The sequence below is a fragment of the Euprymna scolopes genome, chromosome 17, assembly GCF_053919585.1.
Source record: "Euprymna scolopes isolate OS-2025 chromosome 17, ASM5391958v1, whole genome shotgun sequence".
In the NCBI taxonomy this organism is placed as follows: Eukaryota; Metazoa; Mollusca; class Cephalopoda; order Sepiida; family Sepiolidae; genus Euprymna; species Euprymna scolopes.
Genome location: NC_136498.1, coordinates 113,218,087 through 113,240,002, shown reverse-complemented (window position 1 = coordinate 113,240,002; position 21,916 = coordinate 113,218,087). Strand labels below are relative to the sequence as shown.

The 21,916-nt window shown below is 30.3% G+C and overlaps 1 protein-coding gene across 14 annotated transcripts in view; it reads right to left on the bottom strand.

The window, feature by feature from the left end:
* The window catches only part of LOC145296892 (focal adhesion kinase 1-like), an 890,147-nt gene that overhangs the window by 114,181 nt on the left and 754,050 nt on the right, over nucleotides 1-21,916 (bottom strand). For all 14 annotated transcript variants that reach the window (XR_013870066.1, XM_080143040.1, XM_080143043.1 and 11 more), the window contains 3 exons: nucleotides 10,114-10,333; nucleotides 7,668-7,706; nucleotides 64-94 (listed from right to left, as the gene is read on the bottom strand). Coding sequence is in view for 13 of the 14 variants with exons in the window: in XM_080143040.1 (XP_079999166.1) it covers nucleotides 64-94; nucleotides 7,668-7,706; nucleotides 10,114-10,333 (290 nt within the window). In the remaining variant the exon portion in view is untranslated. The remainder of the gene's footprint in view (nucleotides 1-63; nucleotides 95-7,667; nucleotides 7,707-10,113; nucleotides 10,334-21,916) is intronic.

The following is a 21,916-nucleotide window of genomic DNA, read 5'->3' as shown; positions in this document are numbered from 1 at the left end:
AATAAATTGAGAGTTTGTGTTTTGATAAGATAGGAAAAAAAGTAGTATATGGAGACAACTCACCTGGAACGTGGTGTCCGGGGTATTGTGTCTGCTGGAAGAGGGAAAAGCAGAAATGGTAAGCAACATTTTATGAAAAATCAAAACGAATGCATTGTAGCTTCTTTTATTGCTAATCAGGTGAGATTGGATTAGCGTACGGTTTTAACAAATAGATTTGTACATTCATTCTCTTTGAAATCATCTTTAATTTTAATCAATAATCCCATTTACACACATGACACTATGAATTCACGAGTCACATACATGTTAGCTTTAAACCACAAATTTAACAGTCATAAATGTGCAATACCCAACCAAGCACATGGCACTAAACTAAACTAATTCATCATTGAAACCCTATGTAAATAATCACATAGTACCGAGACCAGGTTTCTTCCAGATAGCAACACATAGAAAGAAGTTATAAACTAACAAAGAAAAACTTTTGAATTTGGAGAAAATCCGATCACTCATTTATGTAATGAATTTCATTCACTGTGAACTTAAAAAAAAAAAAAAAAAAAAAAGTCTAACTTTTTTTCGTCCCTACATTTATTCCCATCTCACACTACTATCAAATAGTGCCTTTCGTATGTTTTATCTCCCTTGCTCCTTCATCTTTTCTTTGTCCACCTCACAATCACTTTTTTCAACCAACAATATACATGTATATATATTGTATATGTATTGATGCATGATGCATGTATATTATATATAGATGCATGCAGCCTTTGAGACTTTACACGACCGGTCGCCACAGTCGATTGAAAATTTCTTGGGGCGACTAAAAGTCGTAAATCACTCGCCCGCCAGTCGATAAAATTTCTTTAAATAAAGAAACGGGAAAAACTCATTTATTTTACGACCCTCAAATATGCGGTGACTTAGAATGACCTATGTCTCATCATTTGTGAATTCTTTCATCGCTAGCTGTGAGACTGTTGGAATATCGTATTGAAAAAAGAGTGGTTACGCTAAAGGTCAACAAGAGGTCAAATTTACACATTCTGTGTGTAGTCAAAATGTCGCCTTCATTTAGCTCTCTGATTTTGAAATCCATTTGGAAAACAAATTCTTCAACGCTACAACTACATACACTTCATGCTTACAAAAGTAAAGACGAACATTTGAAAGAGGAAAAAAACATATTGTTCCGTCAAGCATGCACCGAAAATTACACTATACAACACGTAATCATATTTTTCTCAATTATATAAATTCAGATATTTGCATGCTCTTTTTTGCACAACTTTCAAAAAATAATTGATACCCAATTTTAAAAATAATATTCTAAATTTTAGAATGTTGTTCCGAGGTGAATTCTTTGTTTTAATAGAAACAAAAGAGGCCAATTTCTGTTCTATATCAAAGATTTTTTTCCATAAATTACAAAGAAAAATTGACTATTTAAATTTTAAAAAGATATTAAACCATGCCGATTTTCTAAGAAATCTAGTTCATTTCAGCTAAATGAAATTTTTTTTTTTAATATCGGAGATTCAAGCCATGGAGATCTTGTACCAGGAGATTTCAGTCCACAATCGTGAATACCCGGAGATTTCGTAACACTTTTTTTTTCAACACCCACAGTTTAGGCTAGATATTCTGATTTTTGTATATAATTTTATGACATAATTTGGGTATCGGAAGAATAGTTTGTTGATATTTTTATTAAGAATAAAGAAGACAAATATAACTGAATTGTTGTAAAATTATTTACTATTATTGACTGAAACAAAGACAAAGTCGGACGAGTAAAAATATTTGGGGGCGAGTAAATTTTCCCTCACACTTGACCGGCAGTCAAGTGATTTTTTTTTCAAATCTCAAAGGCTGGATGCATGTATATTATATATTTATAGATGCATGTATATTATATATCTATCGATGCATGCATATTATATATCTATTGATGCATGTACATTATATATCGATGCATGTATATTATATATATATTGATGCATGTATATTATATATTGATGCATGTATATTATATATCTATTGATGCATGTATATTATATATCGATGCATGTATATTATATATGTATCGATGCATGTATATTATATATGTATCGATGCACGTATATTATATATCTATCGATGCATGTATATTATATATGTATTGATGCATGTATATTATATATGTATTGATGCATGTATATTATGTATTGATGCATGTATATTATATATTTATAGATGCATGTATATTATATATCTATCGATGCATGTATATTATATATCTATTGATGCATGTATATTATATATCTATCAATGCATGTATATTATATATCTATCGATGCATGTATATTATATATCTATCGATGCATGTATATTATATATCGATGCATGTATATTATATATCTATTGATGCATATTATATATCGATGCATGTATATTATATATATATCGATGCATGTATATTATATATCGATGCATGTATATTATATATGTATTGATGCATGTATATTATATATCTATTGATGCATGTATATTATATATCGATGCATGTATATTATATATGTATTGATGCATGTATATTATATATCGATGCATGTATATTATATATCTATTGATGCATGTATATTATATATCTATTGATGCATGTATATTATATATCGATGCATGTATATTATATATGTATTGATGCATGTATATTATATATGTATTGATGCATGTATATTATATATATATCGATGCATGTATATTATATATATATCGATGCATGTATATTATATATGTATTGATGCATGTATATTATATATCGATGCATGTATATTATATATGTATTGATGCATGTATATTATATATCGATGCATGTATATTATATATGTATTGATGCATTTATATTATATATATATCGATGCATGTATATTATATATCGCTGCATGTATATTATATATCTATTGATGCATGTATATTATATATCTATTGATGCATGTATATTATATATCTATTGATGCATGTATATTATATATCTATTGATGCATGTATATTATATATCTATTGATGCATGTATATTATATATCTATTGATGCATGTATATTATATATCTATTGATGCATGTATATTATATATCGATGCATGTATATTATATATCTATTGATGCATGTATATTATATATCGATACATGTATATTATATATCTATTGATGCATGTATATTATATATATATCGATGCATGTATATTATATATATATCGATGCATGTATATTATATATATATCAATGCATGTATATTATATATCGCTGCATGTATATTATATATCTATTGATGCATGTATATTATATATCGATGCATGTATATTATATATCTATTGATGCATGTATATTATATATCGATGCATGTATATTATATATCTATTGATGCATGTATATTATATATCGATGCATGTATATTATATATCTATTGATGCATGTATATTATATATATATCGATGCATGTATATTATATATCGCTGCATGTATATTATATATCTATTGATGCATGTATATTATATATCTATTGATGCATGTATATTATATATCTATTGATGCATGTATATTATATATCTATTGATGCATGTATATTATATATCTATTGATGCATGTATATTATATATCTATTGATGCATGTATATTATATATCGATGCATGTATATTATATATCTATTGATGCATGTATATTATATATCGATACATGTATATTATATATCTATTGATGCATGTATATTATATATATATCGATGCATGTATATTATATATATATCGATGCATGTATATTATATATATATCAATGCATGTATATTATATATCGCTGCATGTATATTATATATCTATTGATGCATGTATATTATATATCGATGCATGTATATTATATATCTATTGATGCATGTATATTATATATCGATGCATGTATATTATATATCTATTGATGCATGTATATTATATATCGATGCATGTATATTATATATCTATTGATGCATGTATATTATATATATATCGATGCATGTATATTATATATATATCGATGCATGTATATTATATATATATCGATGCATCTATATATTATATATGTATTGATGCATGTATATTATATATGTATTGATGCATGTATATTATATATGTATTGATGCATGTATATTATATATCTACTGATGCATGTATATTATATATCTATCGATGCATGTATATTATATATCTACTGATGCATGTATATTATATATCTATTGATGCATGTAAATTATATATATATCGATGCATGTATATTATATATATATCGATGCATGTATATTATATATCGATGCATGTATATTATATATCGATGCATGTATATTATATATCGATGCATGTATATTATATATGTATCGATGCATGTATATTATATATGTATCGATGCATGTATATTATATATGTATCGATGCATGCATATTATATATGTATCGATGCATGTATATTATATATCGATGCATGTATATTATATATCAATGCATGTATATTATATATGTATCGATGCATGTATATTATATATGTATCGATGCATGTATATTATATATGTATTGATGCATGTATATTATATACCGATGCATGTATATTATATATCTATTGATGCATGTATATTATATACCGATGCATGTATATTATATATGTATTGATGCATGTATATTATATATGTATTGATGCATGTATATTATATATCTACTGATGCATGTATATTATATATGTATTGATGCATGTATATTATATATGTATTGATGCATGTATATTATATATGTATTGATGCATGTATATTATATATGTATTGATGCATGTATATTATATATCGATTGCTTCATGCATATCATATATCTATTGATGCATGTATATATATTATACGGGGTGACCCACTCAAAGTAGCCCGATCTAGCTAATCTTTTTCTAATCAATTTTTTTTAAAGATTAAGCGGTCCACTTAAAAGTAGCCTGATCTCTCTAATCTTTTTCTTAACGATCATCTGACACCACAAGACAAAATGCATTTTTTTTTCGAACAAGATGGCGCTACATGCCACACGTCTCACAGATCTGACAGGAGTTCATGACATGTTTACGGAAGAGAGAACCATAAACAAAGGATTATGGCCACCACGTTCCCCGAACTTGTCATGTGATTTTTATCTTTGGGGGACTTTAAAACAAAAAGTTTATGCAAATAATCCTCACAATCTAGACCAACTAAAGGAGAACATTACTGACACTCCCAGGAGAATCACCAGAGAAGATCTACAGACAGTATCTGCAAACATTGTTAAACGTGCCCAGAAATGCATAGATGTCAACGGAGAGCACTTCCATCATCTTTTATAAAACTACAGGTAATTTAAACAATAAAAGAATGTTCCTCCTCTCTACTACATTTTATGGACTACTTTTAAGTCGGCCACTGTATATATATATATATATATATATATATATATATAGCTGTATTAGGTTGATAAAAAAGTTCTTGCAGAATTTTTTATTTTGATTTCAAATAAGGTTTTTTTTATAATACCTTTACTTTATATATCATCTTAAAGAGCGTTTTTCATTCTATCTAATCGTCTATCTAATCGTTTGAATTATAATCATTTTAAAACAATCATGTCTTCTTTTCAGAACGCTGAATTCAAGATGGAAAAAAAATAAATTTACACAATTTTCTTATTTCAATTCAAGCTAGGCCGAAAACCTGCTGAAATGCTTCGCAATATCAATAAAGAGTTTGGCCCAGGAACCACTACTGAACGCACAGTACAATGGTGGTTTAAAAAATGTTGTGGTGAAAACGAGAGTCTTGAAGCTGATGAGTGTAGTGGTCGGCCATCGGATGTTGACAACAATCAATTAAGAAACTTAGTCGAAGCCAATCCATGCACAACTGTTCAAGACTTGCTTCTGAGTTAGATCTGACATATATGATTTCCAACCACTAGAGAAAGATTGGAAAGACAAAAAAACTTGATAAATGGGGGGGATGCCTCGCGAATTAAATGACAACCAAAAGAAACCTGATTATGAAGTGTCATCTTCCTTTCTTTTATGCAACAAGAACCACCAGTTTCTTGACTGGGTTGTGACTTGTGATGAAAAGTAGGTTCTTTACGACTCCCAGCGATGCTCAGCTTAGTGATCAGATCGATGATGAAGTGCTGCAACACTTCCTGAAGCCAGATTTGCACCAAAAGAAGGTCAGGCTGACTGTTTGGTGATCTGTGACCGGTCTCATTCATTGCAGTTTTTTGAATGCACGCAAAACCATTACAACAGCGAAATGCTGCCAACAAATGGACGGAATGCGTCAAAAACAACATTAGTCAGCAGAAAAGACCCAATTCTCCTCCACAACAATGCCCGACTGCATGTTGCTAAACCGACTCTGCAGAAGGTAAACAAACTGGGCTACAAAACTGCCACATCCACCATACTCTCCAGATCTCTCACCTACTGATTACCACTTTTTCAAGCATCTCAACAACTTTCTGCATGAGAAATGCTTCAAAAACCTAGGCAATATCAAAAACGCCTTCGGTGACTACATCGCCATCAGAACTCAAGATTTTTATGTTACTGGCATAAATACAATTGTTTTGCATCGGCAAAAAATGTGTTCATTCTGATGGTGCTTACTTTGATTAATAAATTTTTAGTTGAGATGAGATATGTTGATCTGAATTTAAAATTTAAAAAACACAAGAACTTTCTTGTCTACCTGATAAGATAAAAACAATATGTAGATAAAATTTCTTGCATTATTTGAATTAATGCTAATGTTCTTATCTTGAATGTTATTCACGTAACATTTTGGTCAATGTAATTTTTTACTTTTTTCACATGTATCTTGTTAAACTCAGGAATCTTTTTGTTGAACTCGAGGAATCTGCACGGAATTTCAAATGGAATCCTTTAATCCACAAAGGTAGTATGCTCACATTCTGTCACTCATAACAGGGCAGGGGTCCTAAGTAATTTGCAACTCTATTTTTAGTGTTGCCCACATCTCCAGAAGAAGTACTTCATCCACTATGCAACAAGTCTTTGTAGACTAATCAGCGCATTTTCCTTCCACAAAAAATTCAAATATTTTTCTTCTTCCTACATATAAAGCAATAGAAATTACTATACCAACACCGTTTAAGGAGTGTGGAGTATAGATTGACTAGCGGGAAAGGTGGGGGCTTTAACTGGTCATAAAATATGCTTAAATATGATATTTTAATTCGTCCAGACTTTGTATATATTATTATAGAGTTGTGATTTCAAAAGTAAGGAAAAAAAAAGTATTTAGGTACAATCAGTTAGAATTGAACCTGAAAGCAAAACTGTAGCATTCAAAGCTGGTGAAGTTACCACTGTGCTGACGTGACACGCATATAAACTGATTAATAATAAACTAAGATGAATGTCCAAAATGCATAATGATTTGTCAATTTCGACCTCTTTTTGACCCCTTTAAATCTATTTTAACTGGCTGAAGACCCATAAAAAAACGGCCCATAAAAAAAATCAATCAATTGAGACCCCTAGCACTGCTCTGCAACTTAATTCTGGAAGACATAGAGTTTGAAAATATGGAGACAGACATAGTGCCTTTTATATATTAGATTTAAATAAAAGATAAAATGATACAAACCTTCACTTTCTGAAGTTGAAGAACATCTAAAACTGTCAGCTTTAAGGGAAGGAAAAAAATAGAAAAATGATCAACAAAACTTACAATAGATATGATGTCTGTAACAGAATCTATGTCACATTAATCAAAAAATATAAAATTATAGTCTTAAAGACCTAAAATAAAATCATAGGATGCCCCATCCCAAATGCTAACCATGTAATCATTAATAATATTCATGATCCCTTCTGCAATCCAACTATATATGATAAATAATGTTTGTCTTGTCCACCAAGTTTCAGTCATGATTATCTAACAGTTTTTTCTTTATTGCTCTAAATGTGTTGAGCTATGTTATAGTCTGCTGGGAAGCAGCCTCATGGTATTATGTTCCATAAACTGGTAGTTCTAGGAAAAAAGATTTTGTTTAGTTTTAGGCACACATAAGGGAAATTGTTAACCAATTGTAGTTAGATGAGTGTTTGTTGTGAATGTTTTACAGTAAAGGGAGGGACCACAGATTAAAAAAAAAACAGTTGAGCACCAGTTTAAATATTTACTATTTCTAAGAGTTACAAAATGATTAATAAATTCTTAAAAATAGCTGTTTTATGAAAAAAAAAATGTAAAAAAAATATATGGATGTAATTTTGTGATTTAAAAAAAATTTTAATAGTATTTTTTTTTTTTTACAATTTTGTATATCAATTTAGTTCAATTATGAACAAATGATACCGTAATAATTAAATTTCTTTTATGAACATCTCTAAAATTGTTTAAAAATTCTATTTAAAAAAAAAAAAAAAATTAAAAATTAAATCCACCATAACGCATTTCAACTTCATAAACAAATCAAATAGTTGGAAAAAAATGGAATTATTTCATGGATCTTTGAACATTTAAAGAAATTTAAACCGACTAAACTTTTTAGCAAATTCTTAAACCTATCATGTAAGTTAAAATGGCAAACTTGTTTCAGCTTTCACAGTCAAATGTTTTTTTTATTTTTGAACGGCTCATCTACATTTCTTTTATTTTGTGCGCAAAAAAATTGTAGAGGGTTAAAAAAATTAGGCTACTTTCAATCATTGTAACCTTCCTCCTCAATTTTAATTCTCGTTAAACCCCCTTGATCAAAATTTCAACCCTCCTTTAATTTTTTAGACTATTTTATTAAAACATCTGTATATTCATTGTATGTAAGTATTTTTTAAAAATTGATATATAACTATTAATTAAAATAAAGATGCCTCTAAAGAAGCATACATGAACAAAAAAAAGAATACATAAATAAAAAGTGTAAATAAAATTAAATATATAGATAAAATATATAAATAAATATATAGATAAAAATATAAACAAATATAAATAAAAAATATATAAATAAAAGTAAATAAAATATATAATTAAATAAATACATAATATATAAAACTAAATAAAAAATGTAAATAAAAAATGAATATATAAATAAGAATAAATATAAATACATTTAAAAATATATAAATAAAATAAAAAATATATAAATAAAAATAAATATATAGATAATATATATAAATACATATATAGAAAAAATATAAACATACATAGATAAAAAATATATACACAAATATAAATAAAAGTAAATAAATATATAAAAAATAAATAAATATATAATATATAAATAAAAAATATACAAATAAATATAAAAATAAGACTAAATAAAAATAAAGAATAAATTTTTAAAAATATATAAATAAAAGATAAATAAAAATAAATATATCAATAAAAATAAGTAAATAAAAAACATAAATAATAAGACTTTAAAAAGATGTTAAGAAAAATTGCAAGAGGTAAAAAAAAAATTGCAAGAGGTAAAAAAAAAAAAAAATTGCAAGAGGTAAAAAAAGAAAAAAAATTGCAAGAGGTAAAAAAAAAAAAAAAATTGCAAGAGGTAAAAAAAAAAATTGCAAGAGGTAAAAAAAAAAAAAAAAATTGCAAGAGGTAAAAAAAAAAAAATTGCAAGAGGCAAAAAAAAAAAATTGCAAGAGGCAAAAATAAAAAAAATTGCAAGAGGTAAAAAAAGAAAAAAATTGCAAGAGGTAAAAAAGAAAAAAATTGCAAGAGGTAAAAAAATAAAAAAATTGCAAGAGGTAAAAAAAGAAAAAAATTGCAAGAGGTAAAAAAAAAAAAAAAATTGCAAGAGGTAAAAAAAAAAAAAAATTGCAAGAGGTAAAAAAAAAAAAAAATTGCAAGAGGTAAAAAAAAAAAAAAAATTGCAAGAGGTAAAAAAAAAAAAAAAATTGCAAGAGGTAAAAAAAAAAAAAATTGCAAGAGGCAAATAAAAAAAATTGCAAGAGGTAAAAAAAAAAAAAATTGCAAGAGGTAAAAAAAGAAAAAATTGCAAGAGGTAAAAAAAAAAAAAATGCAAGAGGTAAAAAAAAAAAAAATTGCAAGAGGTAAAAAAAAAGAAGAAAATGTTGATTCTTACTTTTTCGACTCCAAAGAGATTCCTGTTTGTTGTTGACGAGTCGGCAGTATCCGTCAATGAGATCAGCCATATCCTCTGCCACAGCCAGGGAAACGCAGCTTAAGCTCAGTGGTTCTGTGGCACCAGCAATCTTCAGTTGCAACACCCCCTTGTTCTCGTCTGAATTTGGGGACAGCGTCTGGATGGATTGCACATCGTGAAAGTCTGCAATATGAGTCGGCTGCAGAGAAAGAAAAAACAAAATTGTTACATTGTAAAGTAAAGACGATCTCCACATGCGTTTATGATTGATACACGTTTTACTACCAGCTCTGTTTGGTCAGTCCAATTATGCTTAAGTATTCATTATTCCTAGTTGGAAACTTATTTCTTTTCCTCCCTCCCAGTACTCTCCTGACTCAGTAAGGGTATAGAACATGCGGTATGGTACAGTTGTATCTCAGTTTTCCTTGGCGGTGAATCAGATTGAAAGGTAATGTTATATGTCATATTCATTTTTCTTGTTATTTCAATTAATGGAAACATTTTGTGTTTACATTTGAGAGCACACATTCATTTTTCTTGCTATTTCAATTAATGGAAACATATTGCGTTCATCATATATATTAAAAAATAACACAAACAGGTGTATCCTGTGCGTATTTTTAAATAAATGTGATCTAAATCTAAGATTTTTTAATTTTTCTTTAATTTTATAATTTATTTTATTGTATTATTTTATATTAATATCAACAAGCTACGAGTGATTCAAAGAGTTCAACAGGGATTGTAGATATATCATGAACCAGCAGGATAACTATGTTTTTTTACAAAATAATCATGCTATAAACATGTTTGTATTCGGATATATAAACACCCCATGGGATTAATCATGTTTGGAACAGCCAGATGACTAATGCAGGGTTAAAAACAAAAATTTTATTTTCATTTCATCAATTTTAATATTTAATCCTCATCCATATTTTATTTACTTCAGTCATATTTAGATGTTGGAATTTGTATCGTCTGGAACACTTCTACTGTTGCATTTTGGGAGTTACTTTTGAATGTTTTTTTTTTTACTTTTTTATATGTATGCATGACACGCATTTTTTTCATTTGAAAATGCTCACCAAAATCCGTTTCCAGTTATGTTTCGTCGTGAAAGGATGTGTTACATTCACCTCTAATTCAAGAGATCTTTTCCCCACCTTATTACTGCAGAAAGCTTCTCGGAAACTCCTGTTTCCGTAGATGAATCCTCATTGTGGGGAGTTTGTATTAATTCCTAGTTGGGTACTTCTAAAAGAAATTACAAATTCGATTCAATTACTGTCATGAACTTTACAACGATTACGCCGATAAGAATAATTGCTATCCTCCCAAATTCTTAATATGCTTCAGTCAAGAAGGATGGATTCGTTGAAGAAGGCTTCTACCAGCTCTGATGGCATACTAGGCACATCACTTATGCGAAAGCAATCCATTCAAAGGTAATTGTATTGGCTTGTGAATTTTGTGTCTTTTGTGTGTTTTGTTTTTTTATTCTCTTTAAATTTCAGATCAACTCTTATCTAGGCTAAGAGCTACTCAAGGATAAATGTTAATGAAATGAAAATGATTGTCAGCTGAAAAATGAGGAACACTGTGAGAGTACTAACATTAGTCAATGGTATGAAGAGTGTTTGATTAGTTTGAAAGCAGTCCACGACAAGAATTTTTTTGATATTGGATTTGAAGGTGACCAGGTTGTAATCAGCAGAGAAACAGTCTCAAAGTAATGTATTCCACAGTCAGTAAGCATTTGCAAAGAAGCTCTATCCATAAAAATTCCAGTGTATAATGGTGCATGGCTGTTCTTAATTGATGAAGTGGTTTGTTTGGTTGATTCCAAAATCAAATGAGACTCCGGCCTGCTAACTAGTACGCAGATGTCAGCAGGCTTGGCGTCTATCCTTCATGGCCCTCAGGTATGGATCGGTTTTCTCACACACTTCTTAGAGAAACATGTGGCTTTCTGCCACATGAGGTAGAGCTATAACAGATCTGTGATGTCCGGGGCTGAACGCATGCTAAACTGGAGATATCAGCAAGTGTTACACGCTGACCCAGTCTAAGCCGGGTTGACATGCTAGTATATATATGTGTATAGGTGTGTATATATATATATATATATATGTATGTTCATGAATTAAAATGTGGCACGCGTCTGCGGATGAAATGTCAGAAATTGACAAGCTGAACGGGAATCGTTTCAATATTTCTCACAAATATAAACAAACCTTGTTATTGTTATGAAAAATGTAACAGAAAGGAATCTGGTTATGTGGATGTTTTGAACAGATTGACAGGAAAAAGTGACAGAAGGAAAAAGATTGCAGTTGGAGATTTGATTGTCAACCGAGTAGACGCCACGATAATTCTCTCTGTCGTTCCCCACTCTCTCTCTCTATCTACCATAAGCAAGAACAACAGGAGAAATAAAAAACGGACTGTTGCCTACACCAATGGTTGTTGTGTTTTGAATTCTTAAAAAGGGTTTATAATATAACACAAGAGACCATTTTTTGTTGCACAAATTTAAAAGTGCCAGACCAACAAAAAAAAATATCAAACAAGTGACTGTGTATGCGTTTCTTCCCTCTTTGTGATTTATAAATTGTTTGTTTTATTTACAACTAGCAGGGGGGGGGGGTACCAGCGCTGTCCGGGTGTGGAGAGCTGTGTGTATGGGTGGGGGAGGGGTAAAAAAAGGTAGTAGCGAGAGGGGGGATCAAAACAACAGTATGCAGACCGAGTGGAGAGAGGGGGTAAAAAAAGGGGGGGGCTCGGCGTTGCCTGGGTGTGTGTAGATGGTGTAGTAAGGAACCCCGGGTTGGGGGTGCGGTGGGGGAAATCAAAGCAACAGTTGGCAGCCCATGTGGAGAGAAGTGTTAAAAAAAAGAAAAGAAAGGGTAGTAGCATGCTAGACTGGAGATATCAGCAAAGAGAAAGGGGAGACCATTTTTCGTTGCACAAATTTAAAAGTGACAGACCAACAAAAAATGTTTCAAATTTAAACGTCTTACAAGTGACTGTGTATGTGCTCCTTTGCCTCTTTCTGATTTAGAAATTGTTTGTTTTATTTACAAATAGCAGGCCGCCCAGTGTTTCCCGGCCATAACATATGCATAAATATTATATTTTAATTCATACAGAACCTGAGACATGTGCATGCGAGTATTATTTTTTTTTTTTTTTAAACAATTCACATCTTGTAAGTAAAAAAGAAAATACTCGAGCTGAGATCGAAATCAAAACCTAAAGACAGTGAGTCAAGTACGATAACCTTTAGACCAGCTTGACACGATCTTTAAAAAGTGTTTTTAAACACTTATTCTTAACATAAGAAATCTGTCATGTGAACGATTCACACATGCGCATTTGTGAAACCCTTGACAAACAGATAAAAATTTGATAACTCCCTACGTGCCAATTTTTCAATTAGCAGCTCTTTTTTTGGAACAAAAACTGATCAGAAATTTTCCACATGTCTGAATACTCTATATACAAAATTTCAAGACTACAGATAGAATAATCGTTAAGTATATAGGTTGAGAATTGTCCTCTCTCACACGCATGTTCACTTTTATAGACATTTTACAATTAATCAATCATTTATTGATATTAAAAATAAAATAATGGAAAGTAAAAACGATAATAAAAAATTCTATTTAAAAGGAAAAACAAAAATACAAAATTAAATCCACCAGAATGCATTTCTATTTATAAACATGTCAGCCATTTTAACATTTTGTTAATAGTTAAAATGAAAAAAAAAAAAAAAAAAATTACTTTTCGGTCTTTAAAAATTAAAAAAAAAACAGGCGATTAGAAAGGTATTTGAACTGGCTTTAAAATTCCTAACAAACTCATCATTTAATTAAAAGTTTAAAAGTTTTTTTTCATCCTTTCATTTTTATAAATAGAGATTAAAACATTAGCATTAGAAGATTTGTGATAGTTTCATAACAATTTGAGTTAATTAATAATTTAATGAACAAATGATACATGATACCGGAATAATTATATTTAAATCTCAAAATAATATTTAAAAAAAGATAATTTGTACAAAGATAAATAAAAAATAATTTGTATAAAATAAATAAATTTTTAATAATTTGTGGAAGATTAATAAATAAATAATAATAATTAATAATAATAAATACATTTGTATAAGATAATAAATAAATAATTTGTAAAAAGATAAATAAATAATTTGTATAAGATAATAAATAAATATTTAATAATATTTAATAATTTGTAGAAGATAAATAATAATTAATAATAATAAATAAAAAAATTTGTATAAGATAAATAAATAATTTGTAAAAAGATAAATAAATAAATAAATAGAGGAAAACTTTTCAACCTTTAAGTAACCTGACAATAACTATTTAGGAACTATGAAGAAAAATACTTTGTGTTATTATTGTGTTGTCTATCTATTGACTCTCCCTTGCCAAACTTTCACAAAAAAAACAAAAAAAAAAAAACACCCGACTAGCTACAACCACTATCAACAATTCCCCTTACTCTCGATCTGTGCCTAAATCTAAACATGGATTCCATGAACAAAGTTTCTTTCTTAGAACTGCCCGCCTGTGGTGCTCTGTTTCGATGGTTTGCTTTCCAGCCGACTACAATAGGATCATCTTCAAGTCCAATGTAAACAAGTTCTTAACTTATTCTTAAATAATCAAATTATACCAAATTGCTACTACTAACGATTATTATGCTGTCATCTCTCTGGCTACCGTACACTTATTAACCCTTATCCTTGAGTGACCTTTATGCCTTGATAAGTGGTAGCTTCTTTTGAAAAAAAAAAAAAAAAATTATATCAAATCTCAATTATCATAGCCTTTGCCAGTTCCAAAATTGATCTGCTTGAGTGTATAGTTTTAAGGGGGGAAAATAAACAATTCAGATTTCTTGTTTTTATCCTTTGATAAAATTTAACTTACCACCCTTATCCCCCAAAAAAATGTAAAAATAAATAAATAAATAAATAAATAAAGTCAAATATTTTACCTTGATTTTAAAAAGCAGTAGTAATCATTCACAAATATAATTAAAAATTCCTCGGAAAATCAGCAAGGTCATCACAATTCCTAGGTCGTCGGTAAAGACGGATACAGGAAAAATGTAGTCTGTCATCTTTTGTGTTTATTTGTGAAAGTGTCCGCTGTCTGTTAGTCAAGATGCAAAAAAAATGAGGATTGGACGATTCTTCAGGATCGGCTGGAGGAATGTACGATGTGGTACAAGTACGGAAAGGATAAATTACATTTCCTTCATCTGCGTCCACTCAATCTGTGCGTGTATTTTGATGAAAATGATGTTTGAAACTTAGGTGGAACAGACCAACACAAAAAGCGATTCTAAACTTAAGAGTGACAGATCAACAAAAACGCCCATTCAAACGTAACTGATCAATAAAAGCGCTATTTCAAACTTAAACCTGACAAATCAACAAAAAAAACGCTATTTCAAACGAAACTGACCCACAAAAGCGCTATTTCAAACTTAAGCGTGACAAATCAACAAAAATGCTGATTCAAACGTGACCCTGACTGATCAACAAAAGCACTATTTCAAACTTAAGCTTGGCAGACCAATCAAAATGCTGATTCACAATTAAGTCTGACTGACCAAGAAAATGCTGATTCAAACTTAAGCCTGACTGACCAATAAAAATGCTAATTCAAACTTAAGCCCGAGAGACCAAAAAAATGTTCATTCAAACTTAAGCCTAACAAACCAATAAAAATGCTGATTTTATTTTTTAATTTACTAATGAGTCACCACCTAGCAACGCTGCGGGCAATGATTAATGAGGTGGATAGATTATCAGTTGAATAATGGCGATTATTATTATGAGAGGATTGGAAATGAATGGAATCAATAAAATTTGGATACCCATGAGTTTTTGACAAGCATTTGTTGACATTAACTTTAAAGATGACCATATTGTAGCCTGAAGGGAAGCAATCCTGTGATAATGTTTCTTAGATTAATAATGCTTGAAAATAAACATCATTCATGAAAATTTCGTTTAATGTGAGGCACACACACACACACACACACACACACACATACACACACACACACACACACACACACACACAAAAGAATTGAAAGTTCTTTTCAGTTTAGATGAAAAGACAAGTTCTTGTGGTGAATGTTTTACAAGGAGGAATCAGATATTGAAGGGCAATCGAGTATCTTTCATGGAAATAACGATAGCATAGTAAAAAAACTTACAACATCTGTTAGAAAACAGCTGTAGAGAACAGAAAAGATAATTACACCCACCCACCCCCATTAGATTATGAATTTGATTTTGCATTCTGTCAAGACAAGAGTGTGGTGGCAGTGTTTCATCTTGGGATTTCTATGAGTCTTATTGCAATGCAGATCTTGCTTCGAAACAGGAATTCCTAAATGAACAGACCACCACTGATATATATATATATATATATATATATATATATATGCGTAGCTTGCGGTTTATTTACAAACAAGCGGTTTGAGCACTGTACAAGTGGCGGATGGATGTTTGTTTAAATAGACATTTGGACAGATTACTGTAGGCATCGCTCCGTGGTCGAGGGGTAGAATTGTCAACACGACGGTTCTAGGTTTGATCCTTGGCTTGGGAGAGGTGCTAGTCTAGCGGCACTAATGAGTTGTTATACAACGAAACAGGACTGTATGTCGATGACTATATATATATATATATATAGGACTGTATGTCGATGACTATATATATATATATATATATATACTAGCGGGGGGGGGGGGTTTACCCGGCGTTGCCCGAGTGTTTAGAGGTGTGTGTGTATGTGGGGGATGAGATAAAATCAAAACAAATCGAAGTAATAACCCTGTTTAAATTAAAACAATGTTAAAACTTCTAAAACAAAATCGGGGGGGGGGGGAATAATTTTAAAAAATGAACGTGATGCAATACAAACGGTCCGGCGGAACCCGTGTGTTTGAAAAAAAAAAAAAAAAAAAAGTTTGGGAGAGGGAGGTAAGCTGGAACCCCCAATCCTTGAGGCGAAAGCAAAAAAAAAGAAAAAAGAAAGCAATGACTTAACTAAAAAGTGAATTAGATCAAACATCAATTCAGTTAAGTTAAGGCTATGAGGCAGTTATTTTGGTTTTGTTTTCCCCAAGATGTTCGGTTGGGGTGAAAACCAGCTCCCCATAAAAAATGGGGGTGTCCAACAGCATTGACCAAAACTGATTTGCTTTCTGGGTGTCCCTGAGGTCCGGGCCAAGACGTTTTCAAAGTTTCGCTTTTTTTTATATTGAAAAGCAAAACGAAGACGCGGTGATTGAAAAAAATATCTTGAAAATAGCATGTAAAAGTCAGGCAAATTAAAGATAGACACGACCCCCATTCTTAACTCGTAGATATTATGATTTAGACGTGATATAAAAAGTTTTAAGAAGGAGTGAACCGACCGAGCATCCCCCTGAAAAAAGCCTTTGGCGGACATACACAAAAAATGCACACACACACACACACACACGTACACATTTTCGCTTATGCACACACTTCCAATTTGTTTTTACATAAGTGGTAATGTGTTGCTACACAGTCATGAGCATGTTTTGGTTTCTAGTATTTAGAAACTAGAGACCTCTTTAAGCAACCACGCTTATATTAAAAACAAAATCATTAATGAAAATTCAAATAATCTAACAGTAAAAAATGTTTTTAGGAAAAAAAAAAAAAAAAAAAAGGACAATACTTTGGTATTGAGCACTCTTGCATAAACCTTGTTATATTAAACTGGTTACCTTATCTCTGTAAAATAGCAACCTTAAATTATATATATATATATATATATATAATATAAAGCTGAATGTGTGTGTGTGTGTGTGTGTGTGTGTGTGTGTCTGGTCACGAATAGGCTCCTATATGGTTGACTATTTTAAAAAACTGATTACATATAATCATAGAAGATGTATCGAGACACAGGATGTTTGATCTGGCAGAATGGTGGTTCATTAAAATTGTGGGTGCCGCATTAGCGCCTGGTCCACAAAGTATGGAAATAAAAAATTTAAAAATTAAAAAAAAAAAAACGTCTACAAGTGTTTTTGATATAGATGTACATAAGAATACTTTGATAAGTATGTTTTAACTTAAATAGGGATGGTATAATAAAATTGTGGGGTCTGCGTTCGCGCCTGGCCTCTATAGAATGGAAATAGGCACAAACTTTAATAAAGACTTTTCATATCTATCTGCGTAAGTATACTTTGATAATTATGTTTCAGTTTGAAGAAATATGGTATAATAAAATTATGGGGTGTTCGTTCGCACCTGACCTCCATAGAATGGAAATATGTGACAAAGTTTAACACGGTTTTTTTAATACAGATCCACAGAATATTGTGATAAGTGTTTCAGTATAAACAGGTATGTTATAATAAATTATGGAGTTTATCTATTTTATTTTTACTTTCATCATATTTTGCTTTGGTCTTGATACTCCCAAATTCGAAGCTATCTGTTTACAACCCTTCCTTTTCATAACCTATCATACTTTCAGAAATCAGAGTCCATTTTCTGTAGGCTGTTTTTGAACCCAGTCAACGACGGGTACTTTTGCGAGTATATATATATATGCGTAGATCATCATATAACGATAGATCACTCTGATTGACGTAAAAGAACACTTAAAAATAAAATGTTTAAATTCAATGCGGTTAATGATAGCCGAAAGGATACGGTCTTTGCTAATCAAGCCATAGATGGCTTGTGTTGCCGGGTTTGAATCTATTGACTGGTGTTAATCGTGACACCCTGCACTGAGGATTCCCAAAAGGATAAAACTCTAGCGTCTCTAGGTATTTAATTATTATAGTAAATAATTATATATATATATATATATATATATATATATATAATTATTTATATATATGATTATTTCATTTAATCATATAAATTAATATACGAAGATATAATTTTATGCGTAAACTTTAAGTATTTACTTCAACAGTGCTCAATACATAAGTAGAGCTAGGTAGTAAGTCATGAAAATTTTCATAACTTACTACTATGTATGTATATAACTTATACACATGCCTAACGTTATATATAGATATATATGTAGAGAAAGTTAAGCCAGACCGACCAACTAACCTATAGAGACGCTTAAACAATCTTAAATAAATAAAAACAAAAGGAAGAAAGAAATCAAAATGAAAATCCAGGAAAAAGTACTCAACATGTCCGGCTGAATCTTTTCCTGGCGACATTTTTTTTTTTTTTTTGCAAATCTGTATTGTATCATATTCTGATGGAGTCAATGTTGTTCAGTGCTTAGGGTTAGGATTGTCTAATTTTATGCGAAATCAGATTGCTTCATTTATTCACTGCAAAAACATCATGTCAATCGTACAAGATTCAATCAATATAAATAGTTGAGCACATAATTTTTATTTATTAGCTGGGAAGATAGGGATACCCAGCAATACCAGAAGACAAAATAGACAAAATTTAAACAAAAATTTATGTGACATTTTCTTTCTTTCTTTTGTTTAAAACCCCACTCCAAACGAAGAATATTGCCACCGAGACTCGGATCAGGGGTCAAATTTATTGGGGCATACTAAGTGGGGAGCTGTGCGGCAAGATGTTTGTACACATTACATTTAAATTTCTGTGTGTTGGTATGGTTTGGGGAAGCAGGTAGCAGGGAGGGAATTCCAAAGGCAAGCTGTCTAAGAAACAAAGTTATTAGAGTAGAAAGCTTTTCAGTATTTAAGAGCTCTCTACAGTGAAGGGGCGAAATTTTGTTGCTTGTCGGGTTTGCTGAAGGTATACAATGGCATAACATTCGTTGGAGAATATTCTGTGGAAGTACCTGTACAACAGACACAGGGATGTAACATTGCAGCAATTTTAAAACTCCTTATATATATATATATATATATATATATATATATTATTTTTAAAATATAATTATCCACTGACACGTGTTTTGTTGTCTATGACTCATCAGAGTGGCTGAATCTAGCGAGATTCGAAATATATATATATATACAGGGTGACTTAAAAAAAAAAAAAAGAAGCTAAATGGAGGACATCTAGAACATATGCTGTAGAACGGAGAAAAAAAGGCCAAAGACCCTAGTGTCTGGATGTGATGTTTGAAGTATAATAAATTAGTTATGACCAAAGTTTCATTTCATTTGGACAAAACATTAAGAAACTGGGCCTAATTAGAGTTGAGGCCCGTTTTTTTGGGTCACCCTGTATATATATATATATATATATATATATATATATATATATATATATATATATATATATATATATATATATATATATATATATATAGACTTGTTTGTAACCCTAAACGGATCTTTCATCTAAGTAATAAGATAATCGATATTTTGTAAACATTGAAGCCACCAATGGGTGAATACAAAACTAAAAATAACCGTAAACGTTATAGCAAGGTTATTCTGACCATATTATAAATACAAAAATGAAATTCAAAAAATTTCTTTTTAGAAAATTTGTTATGTGAAATAAAGAAATATAGAAATCTAATTTAGGAATTCAATGAATAGTATTATTAAAAGATTTTAAATGGCTACAGGTTTTGTGGAAACTTCTTATGACAGGTTTTTAAATAAGGATACGAAAATTAGGTGATATATTTAAATGGGTTTTGACAAAGGTTGCGCCCAAGGTAAATGTTTTCACATGCTTCATTTCCTTTAAAAGAAATTTCTTTAAACAATGTTCTATTGTCAAAGTGTTTTTTATTTAAGACTAGCGAGGGGTACCCGGCGTTGCCCGGGTGTTTTTCGGGGTATGTGAAAAAAACCCAAAAATGTGAAAAAAAAAACAGGTGCCCGTGAAAAAAAAAACGAAGCCTTCACAACGCGCAGTCGGAAAATAGTAAAGTGTTAAAAAAAACAGGTGCGCGTTTTTGATTGACGTGACAGTTTTGAATGAGGTGAATAAATCGGTTTGTTTATTTTTAAAAACCCGCTCCCTGTTTATTAGGAGGAGCGAAATGAAAGCTACAGTCTGATATGACGAAGTCGACATTGAAGAAACATTACTTAGCTCTCTTGAGACAACTGGCTTTCAGCCTGTGATTAGAGTCGAGTTTCGCTTTTTGTTTATACCGAAAACCAAATGTAACGCGTGCCGATGCGGGAAATGTTGAATAATCAACGTTTGAAAGTCAATAAAATTAAATAGACAAGCGAGCTCCGTGGATAACTCTGAGATATTACAATTTATAGATGATATAAAAAGTTTTAAGAAGTTGTGAACCGAGCAAGCGCTTCTCTGAAAGAAGCCTTTTGTGGACATTGAGGAAAAGCGTACATACATACATACATACATACATACATACATTTTCGCTTTTATATATATAGAAGTCTGAAGAAAGGCTGGTTATGTGATAATTTTCAAACGCCATAATGCTTGAAATTGTCCAACCGGTTGAAATACACTTTTTGTTGCTATCAATTCCTTTTTTGAAGTCTTGGTTTTGTTAATACAGTATATATATATATATATATATATATATATATATATATATATATATATATATATGTGCCTTTTCTTCTAAATTTCTCTCTCTAACAACTGGTTGACTATACAAGAAAGCTGACTGATTGCTTGACCTCATTATAATGTTGTGTGCTTGCGTAGATTGATGATTTTTTTTAAACCAACACATTTCAGGTGAAAACATTATTACATACTTATGTGTCATGTCGAAATTAGTATAAA